Genomic DNA, 21,502 nt, shown 5'->3' with positions numbered 1-21,502 from the left:
AGAAATTCCGATAGGTCAGACAGCCAATCTGCAGCTTTGGGTGGTGCTACTGACCATCAGACAAGCAGGAGTCTATGGTGGGCAAACAGGGAGGAAAAGGCAAGGGCATCCGCCCTCCTCCCCATGAAGCGATCTGGCTGAACTGATACCCCGAAGACCGCCACTTTCACGCATGTCTCCACCCTCATCCCCATCACTTAGGACATTGCCTTGAGGATGGCTGTCCAGTACCCAGCAAGTCTGGGGCAAGACCAGAACATGTGGGCGTGGTTGGCCGGACCTCCTTGGCACCATTCACATCTGTCCTCCACCACCAGGAAGAACGTACTCATTTGAGTTCTTGTCAAGTGGGCTCTATGTACCACTTTTATTTGCGTTAGGTTGAGTCTTGCACACATTGGAGGTGGAGTTGCCCCATGCAGTGCTTCACTCCAGAGTCCCCACCCTATTTCGAGCCCCAGGTCTTCCTCCCATTTCTTCCTTGTTGCATCTAGTAGTGCCGACCCTATCTACCAGTTATTTGTACATGTCGCTACAGTTTCCTTTACCCAGAATGTTTATGTCCAGTAACTTGTCTAGTGGTGTCTGTCGTGGTGGTCATGGGTATGTCCTTGTCTCCTTCTATCAGAAGTTTTTAAGCTCTAGGTATCTGAGTTTATTGCCCTTAGTGAGCTGAAATCTCTCCGTCAGTTCATCCAGTGTTGTGACCCTGTCGTCAGTGTATAGGTCCCTGACTGTCAGTGCCCCCCCACCCCCGGCCTGCATCTACGTTTTAAAGGTGGCGTCAGTGAGTGCTGGCGCAAACTTATAGTTATTACAGACGGGGGTTTGTCGGACATTTCGGTCAGGATGCCCAAGGTCCAGGTGGCAATCGAAGGCATGAATGTCACGCTGCATGCACGGGGGCATCAGGGCACGCACTTCATTAACAAGAAGGGATTCCACTCCCTGAATGATCCGATCATGTGTGACCACCAGCTCCATATCATGCACTTATGTGCCCCTTACCCAGGGAGTGTGCATGACAAGTACATCCTGAGCCACTCAGTGATCCCAGTTGACTTTGAGGACCATCCCAGATTGAAGGGTTTGCTAGTGGGGGACAAGGGATACCTGCTGAGGTCATGGCTGATGACACTGAGACCGAGCCAACCGTGCTGTCAGAGAAGGGGACATCGGCCTGCTAAAAACGTGGTTCTGATGCCTGCACCGCTCTGCCGGTGCCCTGCAGTGTACCCCCAGAGGGTCTACCACTTTGTGGTCGTCTGCTGTGCCCTGCACAATCTGGCACAGATGCTGGGGGGGAATACTGGAGGAGGAGCAGGAGGAGGAGGAGGGAGATGTGGCCTTTTTTGCAGAGGAGGCGACCCAGGAGAACATGTCAGAGGATGGGTCGGTAAATGCAGGGTAGGCAGCAAGGCTCTGAGTTGCAAGAAAGACTAGGGAGGGCCTCATTTATTCCATATTCCTAGGATGAGGCTGTGTCCATCGGTTCAACCCACCCACCTCCAATTTCCCTCCCACCCCCCCCAATCCCACCCCCACCATTTCCTGCTGTTCCCCCCACCATTTCCTTTATTCCCCCCTCATCCACCACCCTCTCCCCTATTTCCCATGCCCTCCCCCACCAAATCATACCCTCCCGACCATCCTGCTCATCACTCCAAGGGTCTGTGTAACATCACTCGAGAATATACGGCACTGTGAGTGGGTCACGATACAAGGCAGGAGAATAATAACTCGCTGCGAGGAAAGCTCTCGTGCTGCTCAGTTTCTGCAAAAGTTTGACTCTTGTCTTTCTGCTGACAGTATGCTGACACATGGGCAGCATGGTAGCACAAGTGGATAGCACTGTGGCTTCACAGCGCCAGGGTCCCAGGTTCAAAACCTCGCTGGGTACCTGTCTGTGCGGAGTCTGCACATTCTCCCCGTGTCTACGCGGGTTTCCTCCGGGTGCTCCTGTTTCTTCCCTAAGAAATAGGACTTGGTTATTTTTACAAACAAAATTTTACTAAAACAAAAGAAAAATAATATTTAAACTTTTAAACTTCAAACTTTACAACATCAGCTTACATCCATATTTTAACCGTAACGCACAATTTCCCATTAAACAGCACAATTTCCCATTAACCAGCATATAAAGTGGACATACAGTTCTCAACTCAACTTAGGCAGGCAGGCACCAATGATACCTGCATTTATGACCTCTCCTAGTAACTTTCCAAATCCTTCTATCCCCATCAGTTCAAACAGGATTTCTTTCTCTCTCTGAGCTCCACCCAACCCCTTAAACAATGGTTCTGTCCTGGGATGTCCAGACGTGAACTCACCATTTCTATTTCAGCTTTTGACTCCCTACTCCCATTTGCACAAAACAAACAGGGCCATACTATGAATGTACAATTAACCTCCAATTTTCAGACAAAAGAGGTCATCAGTGAATCATCCCGGCTGAACAGGAGTTTCCTGTTTATTCCCATTAACAAGTTTAAGTCAGAAAGGGGAAATGTAACTCAGGCCAGGTGCGGGTACATACCTATGATTCAGTGCTAGCAGTTTTACCCTCAGTCTGTTCATTCCTAAATCGCCCACCACATCTTCGATCCCATTTCTGCATCCAATTTCCCAATATCTCGGCACAGTGACACAGTGGGGTGGCACGGTGGTTAGCACTTTTGCCTCACAGCACCATGGGCCTGAGTTCTATTCCGGCCTTGCGTGACTGTGTGAAGTTTGCATTTTCTCCCCGTGTCTGCATGGATTTCCTCCCACAGTCCAAAATGTGCAGGTTAGGCAGATTGGCTCTGCTAAATTTCCCCTTAGTGTCCAAAGATGTGCAGGTTAGGTGGGGTTATGGGGGAGTAAGCCTAGGTGGGATACTCTTTTATTGGGTTGTTGAGGACTCGATGGGCTGAATGGCCTTCTGCTGCACTGTAGGAATTCTATGATTCTATGATTGCCTTATCATAACAGACACATCCCTCAGCCACTGAGACACGATGTTGAGTCCCTCAGCCATGGTCATCTCAGACTGCGCTCTGCCTTGGACACCACCACTCAAGACACAAACGTTGTGCTCTAGGCTTTTCACTGTAGTCACCATCCTAGTAGAGTTTGCCTTGTTGCCACACATTGTCAACACCATCTCCTGCATCTGCAGCCTTTGGGAGTCCTTCAATTGTCATTTCAGTTACTGGAGCATCGCTGACACCCTCTCCTGAATGTCATAGCCATGTACTATTCTCTGCATCAGCTCTGGGAGAACCTTGTCCAGTGTCTTGGCCTTTGTCTGGTACCCAGCTGAGTCCTCCTGCCTCCTTGGATGTTCCTGGTTCCACATGATGTGCATCACCAACTGTGTGGTGCTCACCAGATTGTGCCCCAGATGCCTGTTCACTAATGTTGCCCACTGAGGTGTGTGCCCCTGCACTGATATAAGGGTGAAAGCTGTGATGCATTGATGGTGGTATCCTTGGAGATCTCCTTCGAGGTGTTCTCGTGGGTGGTGAAAGCGGTATGACTCCAGATGGCCCGCCCTCATCAAATGGAAATCCTGCAAGACAAATGACACATGGTCAGTGAGAGGGAAGGATTATTTTGCCTGACATGGACTACGCACTTGAGATAGGTCATCTGGGTGAAGGGAAACGGATCCTCACCTCTCTGGCAAAGGCCAACCTTGCTGTTGGTGACTGCTCTCTCCTCGGGCAGTCCTTCAATTTCCAGGGCCTGTTCCTCATAGAGGGTGTGGACACAAATCTCTGGGAGTCCACTCCCCCATCTTGGCCCTTTCTCATTTCTTATGTACTATCTTCTCCTGCGGGGACATAGAAAGGGTATTTTCAGATGCAACGCTTGATGGTTCAGGGGGTCTATAGCAGGTGGCATGTGTAGGCACTGCATATAGACGTGAAGGGATTGTGCTGGTGGGTGCCAAGGGGTTCTGAGGAACAAGCACAAAGATCAGGGGAGAGTGTAAGGTGTCAGCCAGTGATTTGGAGGATGTGGTTGGGAATTTGGGAGTGGCAGGTAGAACTGATGCCAGGAGAGAGGGAGTAATTTACCCTTGTAGCTCGTTGGAGGTCATTTGTCTTCTTCCTACATTGGATGATGGTCCTCTTTGGCATGCTGCCCGCACTGACAGCCACTGCCATTGCCTCCCAGGTGGCATTGCTGACCCTATTGCTGGTCATCCAACATCCTCAGGGGAACAAAGCTGCCCGCCTCTCATCCACAGCGTTGAGAATCCTTGCGAGGTCAGGATCCACAAACTGAGGCGCAGATATGCACGCAGCCATGCTTGTGGGATGACTGGGAATGAGTGGTGAGGGAGTGCTTAAAGCAGTTCCCCCTTGTTTGCAGCGAGCAGCTGAGGCACGAGTCAGATGAATCGGACAGCAAGGGAGCCAGTAATGTCGATAATCTCGTGGGGGTTCATTTTTCACTAAGTATTGTTGAATATGTGGCGCGATCTCGCCAATGCAGCCGGCGCAAAACATCCCGCCAAACACGCCCAAACCGGACTTTGATTTTTATCCATTTAGTCATGCCCGTGTGGCCATAATTCTAAAATATATGTTAACAAAAAAGGAATGAGTGATCTTACAAACAGCATGTTGTGGATTTCTTAATGATATATGCAGTCTTTGCTTACGAAGGAAGTTCCATCTGGTCAGCACAAGTCTATTTTAAAGATTCAGTAGATGAAGACATTAAAACAGGAATCATATTCAGTTTCATGTACGCAATTAATATGGATACACATGATGAGAACTGGATGGATGGTCACAAATTCATACAGAATTACTGATCCTGCTTCTCTAATTATACCCTGATATTAGAATACCAGTTCAAGCAACCATCAGGTTTTTGTGAACTAAATATAGGGACTCGACCTGCTGTGCCGACAAAAAACACACGCATATATAAGTTGCCCAGGAAATAGAGAAAGCTGCTGGTGTCCAACCATCAGGGTAAGTTTCTCGCTAACTTTCTTATGTTTCTGAATGAAGGTACTGAATAATTTTTTTTTCAGTACAAGAGTGGGCCCCATGAAGTTTTGTAAAATATTTTAATAGAATAAATCAATCGGGGAAATTATCTCAAAATAAGCAAGTGTAATTTGTACATTAAAATCAGATCCAAAAAAGTAGCATTAATTGATGTACTGTGCATTTTGTTCACTAGAATTGCTGCCAAGGATTTTTTCTACCTGGGAAGCATTAAGGTAACGGATATTATAACAACCAAATGTTATACTCAAACTCAAATTTCTTGAAAAGAAAACTAGTCAGTGCCACAGGTTGAGTTTGATCGTGAGCCTTGCAGACAAAAGGACTACAAACTAATTTCAAATTTAATTGATCTTACTGGCACCGAAGAGGCTGTTACCTGTCATTCAAAGCAGCCAGATGACATATATACCGCGCGCGTTCTATGTAAAAATGACTGGGCGCTCGATCATCGTTTCCAAAAGTTTGGAAATCGTTTAACGCAGAATAATTTCGGGCCATTAAAACGTTTAAATCACACTGGCATTCTTGAGATGCCAGGTAAAATAACATTACAGGACTCGTCGAAATTCAGCGGCAGATCAACGCAAATGCTCCGTTTGAAAATGTAAAGGCCTTTTGTCAGTGATATGGGAACACCAGACCGAACATGGCGTTTTTTTCTCCTTCTAAATAAAGCATGAAAATCGGAACAATAGGTTACAGCTACTCCCGAATATGTTAACACACAGCTCACAGGGGTTCTTCACACAGGCGTTTATCGTTTTGAACATATAAATTGTATTTTGCAATTTGTTATCAATCAAATCACACAATCACCAATTATGATCAGGATTTGACGAACTTGCTCTAAAAAATAAAGCATGTTTAGAGAGGATAGCCATTAAATGCAACAACTGCAATAACATGCTAGAAAATTAACTCTATGATTTATTGAAATGATGGAGAAAAACTTAAACAAGGTATTACCCAATCCAGAAATAAATGGTTAGGAATTCACTCCGACAGGCAGTAGTTACATTAGAATAAGTTCAGATGCGGGTGATCTTGCGTTTTGATAAACGAAGGACTTGTATACTCTTGTCGGAATAATGCAACAGAAGATGGTGGTTTTATTATTTATATAAACAAACCTTTCCATTTTAGCAATAAGCCGAAGCCATGGGAGATTCAGAAATGGCAGTGTTTGGAAAGGCGGCGTCCTATTTGCGTAAAAGTGACAAGGAGCGTCTGGAAGCTCAGAACAAACCTTTCGACGCTAAAACCGCTTGTTATGTCACCGACCCGAAAGAATTGTATGTCAAAGGTACAGTCAAGAGCAGAGAGGGTGGCAAAGCCACCGTGGAGACACTGTTGGACAAGAGGGTCAGTTGAAAAATTGAAAATATGTAAATCATTTTGAAACGCTTTACTGTATTCGAGAAGCCACATTTCTTTAACAGTGGTAGGTTTGTGGATTATTTTTCAGACAGTAACTGTCAAAGATGAGGATGTCCTCCCAATGAATCCGCCAAAATTCGATAAAGTCGAGGACATGGTTATGATGACCCACCTGAATGAAGCATCTGTGCTGTTTAACCTCAAAGAGCGTTATGCAGCCTGGATGATCTATGTAAGTACAGGAGCTTCAGGTTGCACAATGATAAAGATAATTGAAGAAACTAAAGATCTTTCATTCCTTCCCCCGACTTCAGACCTACTCTGGGTTGTTCTGTGTCACTGTGAACCCCTACAAGTGGTTGCCAGTGTACGATGCCGAGGTCGTGTCCGGCTACAGAGGCAAGAAGCGTCAGGAAGCACCTCCACACATCTTCTCCATCTCTGACAACGCCTATCAGTTCATGCAAACTGGTGAGTATGGTGGTTTTAATTCGTTTTGTTGGGTGTTCTTTTCATTCTCATTCAAATTCGATATACGGAATAAATTTCGACAAAACTCTATTATCTGAATTGCGAGCGTTGATCGGTGGCACGGGAGCACAGTGGTTAGCACTGTTGCTTCACAGCGACAGGGTCCCAGGTTCGATTCCGGCTTGGGTCACTGTGCGGAGTCTGCACGTTCTCCCCATGTCTGGGTAGGTTTCCTCCAGGTGAAGGAGGACGTCCTCCCACAAAGACATGCTTATTAAGTGAATTGGACATTCTGAACTCTCCCTTCATGTACCCAGACAGGTGTTGGAATGTGACGGCTAGGGGCTTTTCACAGAAACTTCAGTTAATGTAAGCCTACTTGTGCTAATAATAAAGATTATCATTATTACGTTCATCTTATTTACAGATCGTGAAAACCAGTCCATTTTGATCACGTAAGTGTTGCTGCTTTAACATATTCCTGTAGTGGTTGGTTGTTAACTACTGCAATTGGAATTGATCACAGTCTATTTTTCAAAATGTATTTTATTACAAACATGTATCAAAACAGGTTACAACAAATAAATACTTCCCAACAATCAACTATACAGTCTGTACGGAATTGTCCCCTTTTTCACCCTCTCCCCTGTGACGAACAGCCCCTCAAACACGGTCACAAACATCCCCCACCTTTTCTCAAAGCCCCCTGCTGAGCCCCTTAACTTATACTTATCTTCTCTAACCGCAGGAAGTCATACAGGTCACCCAACCATGCCGCTAGCCCCGGCGGCGATGCCTACTCCAGCAAAATTCGGCACCGTGCAATCAGAGAGGTGAAGGCCACGACACGGCCTTCCTCCTCTCCATGAGCTCCGGCGTCTCTGAAACCCCAAATATAGCCACCAAAGCGTCCGGGCCCACCTCCTCCTCCACTACCCTGGCTAGGACCGTGAACATTACGGCCCAGAATCTTCCCAATTTTTCGCAACCCCAAAATATGTGCGTGTGATTCGTTGGCCCCGACCATACCTCTCGTACTCATCTGCTACCCCTGAAAGAACACACTCATTCTCGCCCAAGTCATATGCACCCTGTGCACCACCTTAAACTGTATCAGGCTCAGCCTTGCACAAGAGGAGGTCCCGTTTACCCTTCGCAGTGCCTCACTCCATACCCCCCAATTGATCTCCTCTCCCAATTCCGCTTCCCATTTCTCCTTGACCTTCATCACCGGCTCACCTCCCTGCTCCCCCAGCCACTTGTATATATCCACAATTCTTCCCACCCCTTTCACATCCGAAAGCAGCAGTTGCTCCAACAGGGTGTATCCCAGCAAGCGAGGGAACCTCCTCCACACCTTTCACGCAAAGTCCTTAACCTGCAGAAACCTGGGGCTGGATTCTCCATTTTTGGGACTATGTCCCCACGCTGTCGTGGAGCTCGCAGCTCCATCTGCTGGTGAGGCACCCGCACTTCCAGGTCAGAGGCCACGCATGTGCACAGCGGCGGCCTCCAGCAGCCGTGCCATGCTCCATGGCGGATTCAGCCCATGGACCTGGACTGCCGAAATAGTGCCCTGCATCGGCTGCTCGCCCACACTGGATTGCCCACACACATAGCCCCTAGTCCAAAATGAAGCTCCCCTGCCCTCCGATCGGCCCTTCCCCGACTGCCGGCCCTGGACTGAGTCCACAGCCGCCACGCGAGGTTCCCAAACGGCAGGACCAGATTAGAACCACGCCGTCGGTAATTCAGCCAGTCGGGGACGGAGAATAGTGGGGCGGGCCTCAGGCAATGGCCTGAGGCGATGGATACTCAGCGCGGCGTACTCCCTGAGTACACCACTTTTTGAGGGGTGGAGAATAGCGGAACTGGCGCCAGTCCCGTTTCTCCGCCTCGCCACCGAACGCAATTTCGGTGTTGGGGTGCAGAGAATCCAGCCTATAAACTGACACCCCCTCAGCAGCTCTACCCTCTCCCCTAGTTTCTCCAGACTGGTGAACCCTTCCTCCAAAAACAAATCCCTCACCTTGACCCGCCCCACTTCTCTCCACCTCCTGTATACACTATCCCCCCACCCCAGCTCAAACCCATGACTCTCAGTAGCACCGACATCCCTTCCACCCTAAAATGACTCCTCAACTGATTCCATATCTTCACTGTGGATTGCACCAGCGGGCTCCCTGAATACCTACTCTGAGCCATTGGCAACGCTGCCATCACCATAGCCCTGAAATTAGACCCCTTACAAGATTCCTCCTCCATCGAAACCCACTCTAACCCTTCTCCTTCTCACCACTGCCACACCTTGTCCACATTCGCTGCCCAATAATGAAGCAAGTTCGGCAACGCCAACCCCCCCTTGCTACCTCTGCCTCTGTAGCAGGGTCCTCCCCACCCTTGGCACCTTCCCCACCCATACAAAGCCCGAGATGAATGTGTCCACTTTCCTTTGGTACAAAGATCAGGAGAGCTTGAAAGATAAACAAAAACCTCGGCAGAATATTCATTTTCACCACTTGGACCCTTCCCGCCAACGTTAAGTGCAGTGTATCCCACCTTCTAAAATCCTCCCTGGCCTCCTCCACCAGCTTCGTTAAGTTCCACTTATGGAGCCCCATCCATTCCCTCGCTACCTGAATCACCAAATACCTAAACCGATCCTTCGCCACCGTAAATGACATCCCGCATAAATTAGCCCGCTGTCCCAGCTCATTCACTGGGAATACCTCACTTTTCTCTACATTCAGTTTGTGCCCTGAGAACCCGCCAAACCTCCCCAGCAGGCCAATAATCCTTCCCTACTCTCCAACGGATCCAAAACACAGAGCAAGAGGTCATTGGCAGAGAGCGACACCCGATGCTCACTCTTTCCTCTCATGATCCCCCGCCACTCTGCCGACCCCCTGAGAGCCATCGGCAACGGCTCCATGGCCAGCGCTGGCCGGAAACAGCTACAGCGGACATTCCTGCCTCATACCCCTGTGTAAGTCAAAGCTTTGTGAGCTCATATCATTCGCCCTCGCCCTTGGTGCCACATACAGCAACCGAACCCAAGCCACATATCTCGGCCCAAACCCAAACCGTCCCAAAACCTCGAACAAGTACCTCCACTCCACCCAATCGAATGTCTTCTCCGTGTCCATGGACACCACCACCTCAGGTACCAGAGCCCCCTACAGATTCATCGTCATGTTCATATTACGCGCGATCTGCCTGCCCTTCACAAAGCCTGTTTGATCTTCTGCAACCACCCCCGGGACACGGTCCTCCATCCACCCTACCAACAACATAGCCAATACTTTCACATCCATGTTCAATCGTGATATGGGTCTATACGACCCACATTCCACCGGATCCTTCATTTTTTTGGGATTAGTGTAATTACTGCCTGCATCATCATCTCCAGCAACTCCCCCTTCTCCAGTGCTTCATTAAATCCCCCCCCACAGATGTGGTGCCAGGTCCATCAGGGATTCCTTAAAAAATTCCACCACGTACCCATCAGGCCCAGGAGTCTTCCCCGACTTCATACCCCGATACTATCCAGCACCTCCCTCAGTCCCAGGGACTCCTCCAACGCCTGCCTCTTTGCTTCCCACACCTGGGGAAATTCCAGCTCATCCAGAAACTGCCCCATGTCCCCATCCTCTCCCCCCGGGTCCACCTCGTAAATTCCCTGGTAGCACTGACTAGACGTCTCGTTTATCTTACCCGGCTCCGACACCACATCCCCAGCCCCAGTCTGCATCTTCAATATTTCCCTGGATGCAGCCTGCTTCCGCAGCTGGTGCGCCAGCATGTGGCTCACCTTCTCCCCATACTCATATTGCACCCCTCTTGCCCTATGCAGTTGCCCTACCGCCCTCCATGTTGGTCAGCCTGTCAAACTACCCCTGCAACTTTTTCCTCCTTGCCAATCCCTCCTCGATGGGCACCCTCGAATATTCCCTGTCCACCTCCACAATTTTGCTCACTGGATGGTAATGTTCCTCCCTCCTTTCCCTATCCGCATGAGCCTAAAATAAATTAATTTCCCCCCGGACCACTGCCTTTAGTACTTTCCAAAAATTGGCTGCCGACATCTACCATTCTGCTTCAACTCCACATACTCCTTAATTGTTGCCCTCACATTATCACATAAACCTCCATCCACCAACAACCCCGAGTCATACCTCCACCCAACCTCTGCTCTCGTCCCAATCTAAACCGAATCTCCAGCCAGTGTGGCGCATGGTCCGAGATAACTATCCCCGCATACTCTGCCCCCTCCACCCCTACCAAAATCTCCCGACTCACTACAAAGTAATCAATCCTCAAATACACCTTATGGACATGTGAAAAGAAGGAATACTCCCTTTGCCCTGGGTTCTGTAAACGCCATGGGTCCACCATACCCATCCTCTCCATAAACCACGCCCCCCCCGCTCCCTCGCCATTCTCGACCTGGGGCTCGACCTATCCACCCTCGGCTCTAGGACACATTTAAAATCACCTCCCATGATCAACTGGTGGGCGGCCTAATCCAAGATTGCTGTCAGCAACCCCCTCATAAAACCCACATCATCCCAATTTGGGGCATACACATTTACCAACACCACCGGTGCCCCTTCCATTACCCCAGTCACAATCACATATCTCCCACCCGGATCCCTCGCCTCCTTCGCACTCAGAAATCCAATTTTTTTGCTCATTAAAATTACCACTTCCCTCGATTTAAAAGCAAATCCCGATTGAAAAACCTGCCGACCCACCCCTTCCTTAACCAAATCTGGTCCTTCACATGGACCTGCATCTCCTGCGGAAAGACCACCCCGCTTTCAAGCTCCTGAGGTGGGCAAATACCCGTGAACTTTTAGCCGGCTCATTTGGTCCCTGGACGTTGCACGTTACCAGCCTTACCGGAGGTTTACGCCTCCAATCCCCTCTACCGTCCGTCATCTTCCCTACTTAACTCCCACCCCCTTAATTCCACCCTATACCTAGCCCATCCCAGATGGAGCTTCCTCCGCTCATGACTATATCATCTCTCACCCCCTGCCACGTCGCAACAACCTCCCCCCTTCTCTCCCCTTTTCCCTCCCTTCCCCCCCTACCCCCGACCACCCCTCATGGCCTTCTCCCCCATCACCTCACTTCCGTTCACCAGCATCACCTACTAGCGTGGCTGCCTCTGCCCAAAGACACCTCCCAATGACCTCCTCTTCCCTCACCCCACACCACGCCTCAGCTCAAGGAGGAAGGCTCCCTGCTCCCCCACCCAAGCAAGGACTTCTTTTGAACTCCAGGCAGCCTTCTCCAAAAGCAAACAAACATGTTAAACACAAACAGTCCCATAAAACAGGAAGGGGAGATGGGAACATCCATCCCCACATAAACTCTTCACACTTCCAACACCTTACAATCGCAACATTAAACAGCAACCCCTCCCCCCCCCCCCGCAAAAAAGACGGAAATCCCCCAATCCCTACCCCACTTCAAACATGCTCCCAACCATTACAAAGCGTCAGCACACCAGTTCCCAAGCATTGTTCGCTCAGTTCTCCCCCAGTTTATGCTCCTTAATGAAGTCTTTAGCCACTTCTGGGGTCTCAAAATAATACTCCCGGCCTCCGAACGTTACCCATAATTTTGCCGGGTCAAGCACCCCAAACTTGATCTGCCGCCAGTACAGCATCACCTTGGCCTTGTTGAAACCTATCCGCAGCTTTGCCAACTCAGCTCCAATGTCCTGATAAATTCGGACGTTATTTGCCTCCCAGTCGCAGGTAAGCTTCTCTCTGGCCCATCGCAGAATCTTCTCTTTCTCCACAAAGTTGTGGAGTCTCACGATCACCGTCCACTGAGGCTCACCAGCTCTAGGCTTCTGCCTCAGAGACCTATGCGCTCGGCCCACGTCAGACGCCTTATCCAGCAACCCTTCTGTCACCAGCCCCGCCAGCATCTTCGAGACTTACCTCCTGGCACTCACACCTTCCACTCCTTCAGGCAGGCCCACTATTCACCGGTTCTGCCTTTTCGAGGCATTCTGCTGTTCCTCCATATTTGCCCTCAATGCTTTATACAGGTCCCCTAGGATCCTCACCTCCGCCTCCAAAGCCACCACATGATCGCTGTGGTCTGAGATTACTCCTTTGATCTCCCGAATCTGTGACCCCTGCACCTCCAAACACCTCTCCACCCATTCCAGAGAACTCTTCAGGGGTGCCACAGCTCCTTCGATGACCTTTGAGCGATCCTCATGCATTTCCTTCCCCTGCCAGCGGAATAAGTCTTTAATAAATGGCATCAGCTCCTCCATCTGCGGTCTTCCAGCTTGCATCAGCCCTTCCCCCACCTGCATGCTTACAGTGGCTGCTGCAGCAAAGACTCCCTCCAACTTTTCAACCAACTCCCATTGTTTTCTGCTGTGTCTAATGGCCAGCAGACATACCACTCCCGGGGGAAACTATTCCTCCAACATTCACCTACGCCTTTTCATCAAAATTCCCCTCAGTATCGGGGAAAAAGAGCTCTTTTCTGTGCTTTTAAGCAGGAGCTGCCCTGTGTGTGACCACTCACTCCATGGTCACAATCGGAAGTCCCACAGTCTTTTTAAATCGCTTTATTATTCCGCTAATTCTCGATTTCTTAATTTGTTTTTACTCTTGCCCTGTCCAGCGGAGAATCTGGTGCCGGAAAGACTGTGAACACGAAACGTGTCATCCAGTACTTTGCATCAGTTGCAACTGTAGGTGGCGACTCCAAGAAGAAAGACCATGGGAAGGTAAAAACAACATTAATACTGTAAAATTCTCCAATTTCTGGTTGTTTGGCTCCAATTCATTCCTTAACTTGGTAAATGCTCCAACTCCGGATAACCAAAAGTATTTTTGCAGGGCTCCCTGGAGGATCAAATCATCCAGGCCAACCCTTTGCTGGAAGCCTTTGGTAACGCCAAGACCGTGAGAAATGACAACTCGTCTCGCTTTGTAAGTTTCTTGCACTTTTCCTGCAGTTCCACATTCCCTTGTGTTCACAACAATTATTCAAAATCAAGTACAACAAAATTAATGATTCAATAATCAATTTGTGCACCTCTTGTGAAATTATGCTTCGAATCTCTGATTTGAATAATCTTTACATTCCAGGGTAAATTCATCAGGATTCACTTTGGCGCCACTGGAAAACTGGCTTCTGCAGATATTGAAACTTGTAAGTTCTGCTGAACTTATTTGTAAACATCAGTCAATTTTGGACATGCACACTGGTTCTTCAGTGACTCTATATTTGTGTGCATACATTCTCTCTAGATCTACTGGAAAAATCCAGAGTAACATTCCAGCTGAAAGCGGAGAGGAGTTACCACATTTTCTACCAGATGATGACCAACCACAAACCAGAAATTGTTGGTAAGGATGGAAGGTTTGGCAAGTTGCTCCCTTCATTTCTTTTTCTTTGCTGAGGTCAAAATGCAATATACCTTAATCTCATCCTATTAATAGATCGATTGAAGTGAAATCTTGTATTCCCTTCTGATTTATTCATGCTTTTTGTCAACTTTCTCTGATATACATTTTATAAATGCATCCACTTGTGTGTCAGTATAGTGAAGACCAATCAAATGTCGAATTGAAACTGAATTTGACAAATGGCCTAAATGGAAGAGGGAAAGCCTGACTGTAAAATTGGGTGATTCAGAACAATCATTCAGTTTATCACAATTCCACTGTCAAAATGTTTGTTTTGCTGTCTGCAGAGTCTTGTCTCATTACCACAAACCCGTACGATTATCAATTTATCAGCCAGGGTGAGATTTCTGTCAAAAGTATCGATGATACGGAAGAATTGGTGGCAACTGATGTGAGTATCAATTGTCATATTTTTAGTTGTATTTTCCTATCCAAGCTCACACCTCCTACAGTATGTAAAAATTCAGATCGTCAGAGCCAATTCCTCCGCGTGCAGGACGAAGATGACATGGAAAATAAGTCAATGAGGACAATGTAGTGTTTATCAGAATTTAAATAAAAATGCCGATATTTTGAGGTAAGATATGTCACAATGAGATTTTAAAGTAAATTTCCATTTTTTTTCCACAACTAAGTAGATGAAACTATTTTCAACCGTTTGGAACTGTTTTCAGTTATAAAAAGTAATTTTTTTTTGTTGGATTCTAAATCTGTTGTTTGGGTTTAAAGACAGCCATCGATATCCTGGGCTTCACCGCTGATGAGAAATGGGGCATCTACAAATTCACTGGTTCAGTAATGCACTTTGGGAACATGAAATTCAAGCAAAAGCAACGTGAGGAACAGGCAGAGCCAGATGGCACAGAAGGTAACAGTTTCAAATATCTCATATCACTGCAGTATTTACTAAAGTTTATATATTCAGGAACATTTTGCCATCTATCAAATATATAGGGGGGAACCTCACCAAAAAATGGTGAGAGTCCGGGCACAAAAAATAGAGTACATCTACTGGAATCTTGAGCCTTAGAAAGAAAAGTGAGTGGGCATAGTTGACGCCATCACTCTGTCGAAGCGGGTTGTCTAAGAGCCAGGAACCGGCTTCAAACAGATCAACGAGCAGCCAAACAGAACCCAAGCCACATCTCAGAAGCATTGGGCTCTCCCCCACCCCCACAAAAAGTCATCGGTGGTAGCTTTCACCCTCAATATCTGCTCCCCCATAAGCAGACATTTCCACACCTTGCCCGATCCCCCTTGGGGTTCCTGCCTTGGCACTGTTCCCGACACAGATTGGGAGCCTGGCAATGCCAACCTGGCAATGGCAACCTATGCTGGGGCAATGCCAGGGCAATTCCCGGGCATGTCCTCCTATCTCCCTGGGTGGCTATACTTGCCTCTGCACCCTTAGAGAGAGCCCCTCGACTGCCCTATGTCTGGTGTTAGTGTGCCCTTTTTGCATCACGCCGCCACATGCTCAAGATTCCACAGCGGGAAGGGGGGGGGGGGGGAGTGTTTGCTAATGACATGCTATTAAAATGCAGTTCCTGGGATTGCGTCATGCCATTCGTACTCGTCCATTGGTGAGGAAAAGGGGTGTAATATTCCAAAAGCAAATCACGCCGGAGAGAATCACATTTTTTGCTTTCTCCGGATTTTGAGCCACGCCGACTTTGTCAAGGACGAAAAAGAGGACTTAATATCACTCCCAAAGTTTATTTCAATTTGCAATCTCATACTTTGACTGATGAAATGAAATGAAAATCACTTATTGTCACAAGTAGGCTTCAAATTAAGTTACTGTGAAAAGCCCCTAGTCGCCACATTCCGGCGCCAGTTCGGGGAGGCTGATACGGGAATTGAACCGTGCTGCAGGCCTGCCTTGGTCTGCTTTCAAAGCCAGCGATTTAGCACTGTGCTAAACCAGCCCCATGCTGATCTGGTTCGCTGGTCCTCCCGCGTATCTAGCGCACTTGTCCTCTATCCCAAAGAATTTGCTCATCCGAGTCACCGTCATGTGGGCCCGGTGAACGACCTTAAACTGAATCAGGCTGAGCCTGGCACATGTTGCGGTTGAGTTTACCCTACTCAGGGCTTCCGCCCATACCCCGTCCTCCAACTCCCTGCCGAGTTCCTCCTCCCATTTGAGTTTCAGCTCCTCCGTCTGGGCCCACAGACCGACTCGGAGATCCGCTACAATGCCGCCTATACAGCGACCACGGATGTGATCGAGTGGTGCTTCAACCCCCTGAAGGTGCGGTTCAGGTGCCTGGACCGCTCTGAAGGGGCTCTCTAGTATGATGCTGAGAGGATCACCCTCATTGTGGCAGCTTGCTGCATCCTCCACAACATTGCACAGCAGAGGGGCGATGTGTTGGAGGAGAGGGATGAGCGGCCGGCCTCCGACGACGAGGGGAATGCGGGGGAGAGTGAGGGCGGGCAGGACATGGGGCCCAGGCAGGCACGGGAGGCCTGGTGGTTTCCCAGAAGGTACAGCAGGAGTGGAGGCTGCCTGCTGTGATTCCTGCCCTGCGACCTGGATGGGCCTAGTCCCTGCTCGCATGTCCCAGGTGGCGTGGTGCCACCCTGTTCTGCCCGCTGCCCGCCAGATGTGTCAGGGTGGTCTGAGGTGCTGCGGTGCTCTGGCACCTCCCCTGCGGGAGTCACCGACACGGGCCCCACCACCACCTCCTCCCTCGGGGTGCTCAATGTCCCCTGGGCAACTCCATGGGACAGGGGTGCAAGTGGATCTAACCCCTGAGGCTCTCCCGCCACCTGACACTGCCAGTCCTGGAGGGTCTGCACGCTCGCAGTCATGGCGCACAGGTTGTGGACTATCTTTGGGACTGCTCCACATCACGCTGCGATTGTGCCACCACATTGGGGTTGTGTCACATCAGCCAGTGGCTGCGCCATCTCCCACGGGACTGGGCCACCTCCCTCTGTGACGAGGGGGGTGGGTAGAGCACAGGGTCTCTCTCTATATGGATGACCTGCTCCTGTACGTGTCGGACCCACTGGCCGGGATGGAAAATATACTGGAAACATTGAGGAAGTTTGGCCGGTTCTCAGGGTACAAATTAAATATGGCCAAGAGTGAGATGTTTGTAGTGCAGGCAAGGGGCCAGGAGAATAGGCTGAAGGAGCTGCCATTTAGGCTGGTTGGGGAAAGTTTCCGGTACTTGGGGATACAGGTGGCATGGGACTGGGGCAGGTTACATAAATTAAATTTGACTAGAGTGGTGGAACAAATGAAGAGGGAATTTCGGAGATGGGATGCACTCCCGCTATCACTTGCGGGGAGGGTGCAGACAGTAAAGATGACAATCCTCCCTAGATTCCTGTTCATTTTTCAGTGCCTCCCGATCTTTATCCCACGGTCCTTTTTCAAAAGGGCCGGCAAAATCATCATGAGCTTTGTCTGGGTGGGAAAATCCCCGCGGGTGAGGAAGGCGATGCTTGAAAGGAGCCGCAGCGAGGGGGGACTGGCATTGCCGAATCTGATCAACTACTACTGGGTGGCTAACATAGCCATGATAAGGAAATGGATGGTGGGTACGGGGTCTATCTGGGAGCGGGTGGAGGCGGCTTCGTGCAGGGGCACCAGTTTGGCAGCCCTGGTCACGGCTCCCCTACTGCTTGCGCTGGCAAGGTCCTCCACGAGACCAGTAGAGGGGGCGGCCCTGCGGATTTGGGGCCAGTGGAGGAAGCATGTAGGGGAGGTGGGTGCGTCGGTCTGAGCTCCAATTTGTGATAACCATCGATTCGCCCCCGGGAGCATGGCGGCGGGCGGGGGTGAGGAGGGTGGGCGATATATTCCTGGAGGGGAACATTGCGAGTTTGAGGGAGTTGGAGGAGAAAGCTGGGCTGGAAAGAGGAAATGACTTTAGCTACTTACAGGTGCGAGACTTTGTACGCAGACAGGTCCCATCCTTCCCACGCCTCCTGCCAACAGGGATTCAGGACATAATAGTCTCTAGATGAGAAGGAGGAGAGGGTAGAGTCTTCTTGGATATTTACAAGGGGCTCATGAAAGGGGAAGAGTCCCAGACGGAGGAGCTGAAACTCAAATGGGAGGAGGAACTCGGCAGGGAGTTGGAGGACGGGGTATGGGCGGAAGCCCTGAGTAGGGTAAACTCAACCGCAACATGTGCCAGGCTCAGCCTGATTCAGTTTAAGGTCGTTCACCGGGCCCACATGACGGTGACTTGGAAGAGCAAATTCTTTGGGATAGAGGACAAGTGCGCTAGATACGCGGGAGGACCAGCGAACCACGTTCACATGTTTTGGGCATGCCCTAAGCTTAAAGGGTACTGGGAGGGATTTGAAAAAATGAAAATCGCTTATTGTCACAGGTAGGCTTCAAATGAAAAGCTCCTAGTCACCACATTCCGGCACCTGTTCGGGGTGGCTGGTACGGGAATTGAACCGTGCTGCTGGCCTGCCTTGGTCTGGTTTCAAAGCCAGCGATTTAGCCCTGTGCTAAACCAGCCCCTTTTGCAGGGTCTTGTCCCAGGTGAAAACGAGGGTGGTGATGCGTCCAGAGGTGGCAATTTTCGGGGTTTCGGAAGACCCGGGATTCCAGGAGGAGAAAGAGGCCGATGTTCTGGCTTTTGCTTCCCTGATAGCCCGACGACGAATACTGCTGGCATGGAGGGACTCAAAACCCACGAAGACCGAACTATGGCTTTCGGACATGTCAAGTTTTCTGGGTATGGAAAAAAATCAAGTTCGCCTTGAGGGGATCTGTACTGGGGCTCGCCCGAAGGTGGCAACCATTCATCGTGGGAGAGTGAACGTCAGCAGTGGGGCGGGGGGGGGGGGGGGGGGGTGCGGGCAGGGGAGGGAGGAGATCAGAGTAGAGTACATAGAACATAGAACAGTACAGCACAGAACAGGCCCTTCAGCCCTCAATGTTGTGCCGAGCCATGATCACCCTACTCAAACCCACGTATCCACCCTATACCCGTAACCCAACAACCCCCCCCCTTAACCTTACTTTTATTAGGACACTACGGGCAATTTAGCATGGCCAATCCACCTAACCCGCACATCTTTGGACTGTGGGAGGAAACCGGAGCACCCGGAGGAAACCCACGCACACAGGGGGAGGACGTGCAGACTCCACACAGACAGTGACCCAGCCGGGAATCGAACCTGGGACCCTGGAGCTGTGAAGCATTTATGCTAACCACCATGCTACCCTGCTACAGGCGGGCAGTGTCGATTGGAGATGAGCGGATATGTGCATTATGGTTTGTTTCAAGTGCTGGTTTTCCATTGATGTTTGCACATTTCTGTAATCTGTAACTGTTTATGATGCCAAAAAATACCTCAATAAAATTGTTTGTTAAAAAATACACTTAGGGCGGGATTCTCCGATTGCTGACACTAAAATCGCGTTCGGCAATCAGCTGGAGAATCCCTTTTTACGCCGGAATTGGGGACGGTGCTGTTTTTCGGATGCTCCGCCCCCTCAAAAACGGCAGCACATCGTTTGGGTGGCCTCAGGATGTCACCAGATGCCACCCCAATGCTCTGCCCCCGTGCGCCGACTTCCTGACAGCGTTGGTCATGTGTCCTCTCAACTTTCATAATCCTGGCGTGGTGGCTGCGGACTGTGTCCAGCGGCGGCAGTCGGGGAGGGGAGCTGTTCTCCTGGCAGTGAGGGCTTCGGCGGGGGCTGGGGGAACGGATGGGGCGTGGTCCAGGGGTGGCAAGGGGGTTTACAGGGAAGCAGTTTATGGAAGACCGTGTCCACATGCGGCCGGCGCCACACGCATATGTGGCCACTGACCCGGCCATTCCACACTGGTGTGGGGGCTTTTTGTTGGTAAGACCAGACGTATCCACGGGACACAGTCACAGAATTGGGAAATCCAGCCCTTAGTTTCAGAAATGGAGAATCCCGCCCCTGTTGTTTCTGTATGCTGAAGGTTTTGAGATGTCACCTGATGCTTGTCCGGTGGTTTAATCGGCTTCCATATAATATTTGGGTAACAAGAAAAAAAATCAGTAGGTTCCATTGGAAAATATGGGTGAATCATGACAGCCCATAATTTGGCTGATTCCTGAATAATGGCAGAGGAATAATTTTCATAAATCATAAATACTCTGCATAACAAGAAACATAATTAAAAAAAAACCTTTTGGTATAAAGCCTGACATACTGTGATATAAACATATGCAAGTACTATCCTTCACAGAATCACAGAATACTGCAGTGCAGAAGAGGCCCTTCGGACTTAACCATCTAAGCAATTTAGCCATAGCCCACAAAGGAACATAGGTATATCTCTCCATTAACAAGAGTGAGACTATTGGTTATACATAGTTTGAGGCTACTACTCCACAAGTGTTGACAAGGTGAAAAGGCAGGCCTGCACGAAGTATCGCAGGTGGTATGGGAATTGAACCCATGCTGTCGACATCATTCTGCATCTAACCACGTAGCCAACCAGCTTAAGTCTCATATAAGAAAGGAATAACATAACATTCCCTGTTTGATACAGGAACAACATTTTGCATTAGCCAATTTGATATCTGCACAGCAGTATTGCCTTCATATACTGTATTGAAAATATGCACATGTTGACCTAAAGATCACTAGTTGTGTATTGCGTCTCCCTCAAAGAGTATGGGGTTCTATAGCAGCAAACACTTTCACATGATCTGGTCTGGAGTTACAGATAGCAGAAGCTCAAAATATCCTTCCGGGCTGACCAGGAATCTCTCCCATGGTTACTGCCTGTCATGGTGTGTGTTGAAAGGATTTGCAGGTTGATACTCAGCCTGTTTGCCCACATTATGAATGCACCTTTCTTGGCTGTCGAGTCCTGTGGCGGGGATTGAACCCAGAGCATCGGACCCAGAGGCAGGAGTGCTAACCATTTTGCCATAAGATCTCCCAGCAGTGACATAAGACATCTTAACAAACAAAATACAATTTTATTTCTCAATATTCATTGCAGAGTAGCATTATAAATTTAAATTTATATGTTATAAAATATACTGGATTGTCTTTTCTATTTTTTTAGATGCCGACAAGGTTGCTTACCTGACAGGACTCAACTCTGCAGATTTGCTGAAGGCATTATGTTATCCAAGAGTGAAGGTTGGCAATGAATTTGTGACCAAAGGTCAAACTGTTCGACAGGTATACTTTCCATTTAGTATACTAAAATAACA

At 49.1% G+C, this 21,502-nt stretch overlaps 1 protein-coding gene across 1 annotated transcript in view; it reads left to right on the top strand.

The window, feature by feature from the left end:
- Nucleotides 1-4,882: 4,882 nt before the first annotated feature.
- The window catches only part of LOC119953770 (myosin-4), a 37,481-nt gene continuing 20,861 nt past the window's right edge, over nucleotides 4,883-21,502 (top strand). Inside the window, exons 1-13 of the mRNA XM_038778386.1 lie at nucleotides 4,883-4,973; nucleotides 5,188-5,227; nucleotides 6,159-6,377; nucleotides 6,481-6,624; nucleotides 6,707-6,863; nucleotides 7,291-7,318; nucleotides 13,524-13,629; nucleotides 13,742-13,834; nucleotides 13,994-14,057; nucleotides 14,156-14,254; nucleotides 14,602-14,705; nucleotides 15,044-15,182; nucleotides 21,352-21,470. Coding sequence (XP_038634314.1) covers nucleotides 6,174-6,377; nucleotides 6,481-6,624; nucleotides 6,707-6,863; nucleotides 7,291-7,318; nucleotides 13,524-13,629; nucleotides 13,742-13,834; nucleotides 13,994-14,057; nucleotides 14,156-14,254; nucleotides 14,602-14,705; nucleotides 15,044-15,182; nucleotides 21,352-21,470 — 1,257 coding nt within the window. The 5' untranslated portion in view covers nucleotides 4,883-4,973; nucleotides 5,188-5,227; nucleotides 6,159-6,173. The remainder of the gene's footprint in view (nucleotides 4,974-5,187; nucleotides 5,228-6,158; nucleotides 6,378-6,480; nucleotides 6,625-6,706; nucleotides 6,864-7,290; nucleotides 7,319-13,523; nucleotides 13,630-13,741; nucleotides 13,835-13,993; nucleotides 14,058-14,155; nucleotides 14,255-14,601; nucleotides 14,706-15,043; nucleotides 15,183-21,351; nucleotides 21,471-21,502) is intronic.

The sequence above is a fragment of the Scyliorhinus canicula genome, chromosome 18 (assembly GCF_902713615.1).
Source record: "Scyliorhinus canicula chromosome 18, sScyCan1.1, whole genome shotgun sequence".
Taxonomy (NCBI): Eukaryota; Metazoa; Chordata; class Chondrichthyes; order Carcharhiniformes; family Scyliorhinidae; genus Scyliorhinus; species Scyliorhinus canicula.
This window is presented reverse-complemented; position numbering and strand designations above follow the sequence as displayed.